Source organism: Saccostrea echinata, unplaced genomic scaffold (assembly GCF_033153115.1).
Source record: "Saccostrea echinata isolate AGI-Se365-2 ecotype Australia unplaced genomic scaffold, CSIRO_AGI_Sech_v1 ptg000060l, whole genome shotgun sequence".
Classification (NCBI taxonomy): domain Eukaryota; kingdom Metazoa; phylum Mollusca; class Bivalvia; order Ostreida; family Ostreidae; genus Saccostrea; species Saccostrea echinata.
In genome coordinates this window covers 396,751-403,081 of record NW_026889809.1, presented here as the reverse complement: position 1 = coordinate 403,081, position 6,331 = coordinate 396,751, and the positions used below count along the sequence as shown (strand labels likewise).

Here is a 6,331-nt window from a genome sequence, read left to right as displayed (position 1 = left end):
TCATATCAGGTTATATAGAAATATTTTAATTTCATACTTTAAATACACAAACTTTACTTAAGGACTCTCTATACACCAGTGCAAAATAGGTTTTATTTGGACATTGAGAAAATTGAATCAAGGTGTAAATATTGAGCTTATCTATCTAATTTTCAATGTACGGTACGTGGCAATATTTGCTCCCCAGGAAAAATGTTCAGAGACGACAAAGTATCAATGAACAGAAATCACTTTTGTTTAGTACTTTACTTCCGTGGAGAAAATACACACAGCAAATAAAGTGTTCAATTCATTTATCTGGGCCTTTTTAAAATGTTAAGAATACTAAATTGATTACAAATTGAGTATAATATACTGTAAATTTCAATTTATTGGAATTGAGATCTAAGGGCAGATCACTCTAACTGCAGAAAAATACCATAGAATCAGAACTCTTTAGTGTGCAGTGTAGAGAGGGTTCTTAAAGCAGTTTCTTAGAAATATGTAAATTGGCACTTTAAAACTTAATGCAGCGGGAAGGAGGTAGGGGTGGTAATTTCATGAGCTTGTTTACAGTACCTCTAGTAACTGATTGGGATGGACTACTTGTGTCCAAGTGCTATATTGAGTTTACTGTTGAGTTATTAATGAGTTAAATCCTCTGATGAAAAAAACATATATATACAAAAATAGAAAAAAAGGTTATTTTCTTGACTTGTGCAGTGCACTTCCCTAAACTAGTGAATAATGCAATATTTACTCTCCAAGGCTACCAGATCTTTAATTAGTCCCCTACCGGTGAAACCGGAGGGGACTATAGGTTTCCTCTGAGTCTGTCCGTCCGTCTGTCCATCCGTCTGTCTGTCTGTCTGTCCGTCTGTCTGTCTGTCTGTCTGTCCCTCTGTCTGTCTGTCAGTCTGTCCCACTTGGTTTTCCGCACTTTTTTCCTAAACGCTTGCAGATATTGAGCTGATTTTTGGTATGTGAGTGTATCTTGATGAGTTACAGATCAAGTTTGCATTTCGTTCTGCTTCATTGATTTTTGACGGAATTACGGCCTTTTCAATTTTTACGGGTTTTCTTCTAAACGCTTGTAGATATTGAGCTGATTTTTGGTATGTGGCTTTACCTTGATTAGTTATAGATCAAGTTTGCATTTCGTCCCGCTTCATTAATTTTTGACGGAAATATGGCATTTTCAATTCTTAACGGGAACCAGATTACACTTGCCGGTAGGGGACTAGTATTGCTAATGCAATACTCTCAGAATGCTTGTTTTAAATGCCAACATGGTGTACTGGTGCATGCTTTCGTATCTTTACGATAGAGGAACAGGTTCAATTCCTGTTGTTGGCTTTCCTTTGAAAGAACTGGTAGTAATCTTGCACTGTTTAAGAATATTTCGGTATAATAGCTTTTAATGTTCATTAGATTAGCACACACAAGATAAATGTAAATAAAATTAATGAACAGACAGATGTGGTATGTATGTTGCCGACCGGTTTTAGGAAAAGTCTTATATATGAATTTTTACCTATACATGTAGCTTACAAAGAAGAAACTAAGCTGGATGCTTTTGTGTTAATTATTGAACTCCTTAAGGACATTGGCAAGTCAAGGTTTTCCGGAGAAAGAAGGTTTAATACATGGGTTTTTTCACTTATAACATAGTGATTGAGAGTGATCTCCCGTGTAGAATTCTCTAAGCGGTGGAAACCAATAAAGCGTATGTTACAGAGGTAAACAAAAGCACGATTACTTCCTTCAACGGGTAGAATCATCTATACAGCAAGAAAGAAAAGTAGAAATGACTTTGTTGTACATTGTATTCAGGGACAAAGAGCCAATAGGTCGTCATTTACGATAGTTGTGCTCAGTATGCTGGGAAGGGCAAATATGTGACATATGCTGAAAGGTAGGCCGACTGAGAACAGTTCTTAGCTAGGTCGTGTGAAGGAAGCAGCATTTAGTAACTACGAATAAAAAATAAAAATAAAACAATGCCAATATTTTTGTTACAATGTGTTTCAATCAATTAAGTCAACTACATGATAAAAACAATCAACCAGTCTCTTGATCAATTTTAGCTGTTAAGGGAAGCAACTCAGAAATAATGATCGGTGCCGGTATATCCATGTTTTGTTCCGATATATAATTTTTAGCCATAATTTCTAGAAGTCATAGGAAATGAAGATACAATAATGTATATAATACAAAAACTGTATGAAATAAGTGGGTTTTGGAAAAATATTATGGTGAAAAATTATGTAGGTCCCTTTTATCAACATTTTACATAGGAAATGCATTGAGAAGTGTAAAAACATCGATTTCACAAAATCTAAAAAAGAAGGTTGGATTGGTAGGTTAAAAGGTCAAGAATATAGCCTATTTAGTACTTTTAAACCTACTCAAGAGTTCTTGAAAAATTCTATACGATAACCAGGAACCTTGCCAATGTCCTTAACATCATTATAGAGCAGCAACTGAATAAACTTGCGAAATACACCAGCATTTGCTTAAAAAACAAAATGAATGAAAGTGATATTGACAAAACTGCATCAGGTACTTGCACATATATATTTTCTCATCCTGAAAACATCATTGGCAACAAAGCTGTATATCAAGCTCTACGCTCCTGTCAACAGAAATCATATATTGTTGTCGATGAGGCACACTGTATTCTAGACTGGGGGGAGGAATTCCGTCCAGTTTTCAGAGAAATTAAGCAATTAAGAGCTGTTGTACCGGATGCTCAAGTGCTGGGATTAAGTGCTACTTTGTCAAAAGATGGCCAGAAAAATGTTGCCCAGCACCTACTGATGACTCACAGTTCCTACAAAGGAAAACATCAAACTAATTATAAAAAAGAGACCTGGTGTTGGGAAAAACAAATCTGTGAAAAAGGCTCTTGACTATGTGTTTGAGTCTGTTTTCTATGAACTAAAACAGAAAACTCAGGATTATCCTCTTACACTGATTTACTGCTGTGGCAGCATGGACTGGGTGGGATACGGGTTTGAACTTGCCGAGAGAATCCTTCGAGACAGTATGTATGGTGGTGATGGACACAAATGTGCAGAGAATCTAAGGGTAGTCATGTTACATTCTGCTTTGGAAAAAGGAGATGAGGTGAATATTGTCTCATACCTACATAGAGTTTGATTTCTTTTGATAGAAAAACAACAGATCACTTATAGTTCAACTGAATAAATGATACATGTAAAAGTCATCAAATTCCCTATGTTGATCTTTAATCTAATTAACAGTCATATGCAAAGATCTATTGATAAAACTGAGACAATCAAGTCAATATTTACATAGCAAATGTTTGTATTATCTGCCACAAAAGTATATATAGAGTCTGGAAAATCTATGTATGCTGGATTTCTGTTTTCATATTCCAACAGATTTCAATTTAACTTACTCAATTATAATAAATGAATTTCAGCTCAAAGATATCATATTTAAGAATTTGGCAAAGGATCCCATAGAGAGTCCCCTGAAAGTTGTTATTGCTACAGTAGCACTAGGGATAGGGGTAGACCTGCGTTATGTAGCTCAGGTGATTCATGCTTGTCCTCCCCAAAATCTGGAAGGTAAATTTTCTACAATATAAAAAAATTAAATCATATGCTTGACAGTGTGGATGGAATAATATCAGAAGTAGGAGGTAACCTACAATATATCACATGTATATTGCAGAATTTAGTTCTACATTATGGAAACTAATTTCTTGTGATAATGATTAACATATTGTAGTGATAGTAATATTTAAAATAATTTGCTCCATATTAACTTAAAAACTTTCCTTCTATATTTCAATTTTATACTTTTAGCATACATACAGCATATTGGCCGTGGTGGACAAAACAGTGAAATGCAGTGTGAAGCCATTTTGTACTTCAATAGCAGTGACTTGGGGTGTCTAAACATTTCAAAGGAAATTAAGGAGTATTGCAGGAATGACACACTTTGTAGGCGAGTTTTTTTCTAAGTCCCACTTTGGATTTACAGAATCTACTGCTGTTGTTCAAAATTGTTGTGATGTATGTGAGGATTCTTGCCCCTCTTCTGAGTCAGCTGAAAAGGATTCGGAGATAGACAAGTCTGTTCTCAGATCTGCATTAACTTCCTTTGTGACTTCCTCAGATCTGAAAGAAGAAGTAAAGCTTGGAGTGTATTGAACATTTAGTTCGCTTTCCTAAATTACACCTTGCAGAGGAGGAACCGACCCAAGACTTTCAAATTTCCCCAGTAGTTGCAAAGTCTTTATGTTGTTTAATAAAACAGGTCATTGATTTGTCTTTAAGATAAACTATGTTTTTAAAATTGGCTTGAATAAACATATTTCAGTTTACAGTACTGTTATAATATATGTAAGTTTAACTTCTTTGTTTTTGGATTTTTTTCTTTAATTATGTGAAGCTCTTTATAAACAAACCTCAAGTTTAAAAACAGTAAAACACAGTTACAGCAAACAAGCTTACACAAATTTACACTTAATATAATGACTTTTTTATCAAAGTTTCAAAATAACTTATTTCTTAATTAACTAGGATATACACTGATATAGCAAATAATTCTTTTATCAAAGCAAATTTTGAGGTACATGGGACTTGACTATAAGAATGTTTTACTGTATTTATGTTTTCATAAAGTTTTACCTTAATTTCTTACTTCATGGTGAAGGTTGTACTGGTGTTCACGAATCCATGACTTCAATTTCTGCATATTGAGATGACTCAAGGGACTCTGGACAGGTTTGGGAAATGATTGTAACTTTCGTCCATCTTTAAAGTGGAAAGGTTTAAGCTTCTGTAAGTCACTGATAATCATGCATTCATCAGAGTGTGAAAAAACAATTTTGTGCTTCTGAGAACGTACAATAACATCAGAGGAATCATCAAAAGATGCTGATATGTTTTTCATGCCAGCAAAGGCAGCTGTTCTCTTTGCAATGGCAGTGTCTGTTTATTTGAATGGACAGCTTTCAAGTGACCTTTAATTTGTCTCACAATGTGTTCCATCTGTAGGTCTGCAGGAATTGAAGAATCAAACTTTTCTTTATAATTGTTGACAAAGAGACCATAAAAAAGACTGGTAAGCTGTCTTCTCATCAAATGTGCACTGCTGCTGGACCAAGAAGCGCAAAATTTCAAGTGCATACTTGGAATTATCATTGTGGCCCTTTAGAATATACATTAAGTGCTTCATGAGTGGTATAAACCTGTCTCTATTCGGAATTTTAATATTGTTTTGAAGGCCTTTAAATGCAAGTCCTAGTTCTAAGATTCAAAGTGCATAGTTCATGATATGATCTGGTGAAGCTTGCATATGCTCAGATTTTGTCAAAAGAGGCAGCTGAATATTCACTGGACTTCCATTTGGCATTTGTACCTGTATTTGAATAAACTGTACAGTAGAAGATTGCTCCTGGAGTAAATCTTTTGAATCTTTTATAATGTATGCATCAATGAAATTTTCTAATGAATGCACAAGAGACATCTTCTTCTCATATTCACTTATAATAATTCATCCAAACTTGGTATAAAATGTTTGATTGGCACATAATCCAGTTTGTCCATCCCTAAATACTCCAGAGCTGCAGACACTATGTAACTGCCTATTAAAGACACTGCAAGTTCTTTGCAATGGTCAAAAATGGAAAAGTTCAAACGTAATGGGAGAGAGGTGCTCAAAACCATCCTCTCCACTAACAGCATCTTTTCGAAGTCTCTTTGCTCCTGAAAAATGTTCTCTAGTAAGTTGATCTCCTCCAATGTGTACTCTGGTTTTGTCGTCGACTTCTCTGCCACTGGCCCTGAACACTTCTGCAACTGTTTCTTCATATGAATCTGAAATCTTTATCACATCTGTGTCGCACTGTTCATTTCTTGGCAATACCGGTAGTGGGACAACAGAGTGTTTTTTGTCGCATCATAATTATGAGGAATGAATTCCTGTCTCATTTCATCAACAAATGTTTTGAAACCAGCAAATTCTTTGCAAAATTTGCATAACACACTTTATGTTAGTGTAACATACTCCTTATGAATAACATTCCAGTCTGCTAGTGATGGTAGAAAGTCCTCAGCTGGAATATCCAGGACTTGTCTTTGAGGTCCCTTGTCAGGTAGGTTCTCAAACTCTTCATGCTGAATAATGGCAGCAGATGCAAACCAGTTTTCCATACGTTTTGATGAAATGTGTCGCTGGTGACTGACTTTAACCATAAAGTTTACGTTGTCCCCAATCAGACGGGATAGCATCTACAAGGTCTTTAATATATTGGTCACCAATTTGTCTTTGAACTTTCAGAGCTACACTGTGAGATAAAGTTACTCCCAGGCGT

The 6,331-nt window shown here is 35.2% G+C and overlaps 1 protein-coding gene and 1 long non-coding RNA gene across 2 annotated transcripts; one reads left to right on the top strand and one right to left on the bottom strand.

Moving 5' to 3' along the window:
* Positions 1–1,379: 1,379 nt before the first annotated feature.
* Positions 1,380–5,772, bottom strand: LOC133174978 (uncharacterized). The gene is made up of 5 exons (XR_009719202.1): positions 4,644–5,772; positions 3,825–4,130; positions 3,404–3,568; positions 2,952–3,085; positions 1,380–2,812 (listed from the first exon to the last, which is right to left on the bottom strand). It is a non-coding gene; the product is annotated as an uncharacterized LOC133174978 (long non-coding RNA).
* LOC133174977 (ATP-dependent DNA helicase Q1-like) lies at positions 2,800–4,359 on the top strand. Its single transcript, XM_061310068.1, has 3 exons — positions 2,800–3,108; positions 3,428–3,575; positions 3,816–4,359. The coding sequence occupies exons 1-3, from the start codon at positions 2,974–2,976 to the stop codon at positions 3,971–3,973; spliced, it is 441 nt and encodes a 146-aa protein (XP_061166052.1). The 5' UTR covers positions 2,800–2,973; the 3' UTR covers positions 3,974–4,359.
* Positions 5,773–6,331: the final 559 nt, after the last annotated feature.

Bases quoted from the DNA above. Each gene is read 5' to 3' on its own strand.
- LOC133174977 (XM_061310068.1), top strand. From the start codon at position 2,974: ATGGACTGGGTGGGATACGGGTTTGAACTTGCCGAGAGAATCCTTCGA. The intron at 3,109-3,427 runs GTGAATATTGTC...AATGAATTTCAG, and splicing joins CTTTGGAAAAAGGAGATGAG to CTCAAAGATATCATATTTAA. The intron at 3,576-3,815 runs GTAAATTTTCTA...TTATACTTTTAG, and splicing joins TCCTCCCCAAAATCTGGAAG to CATACATACAGCATATTGGC.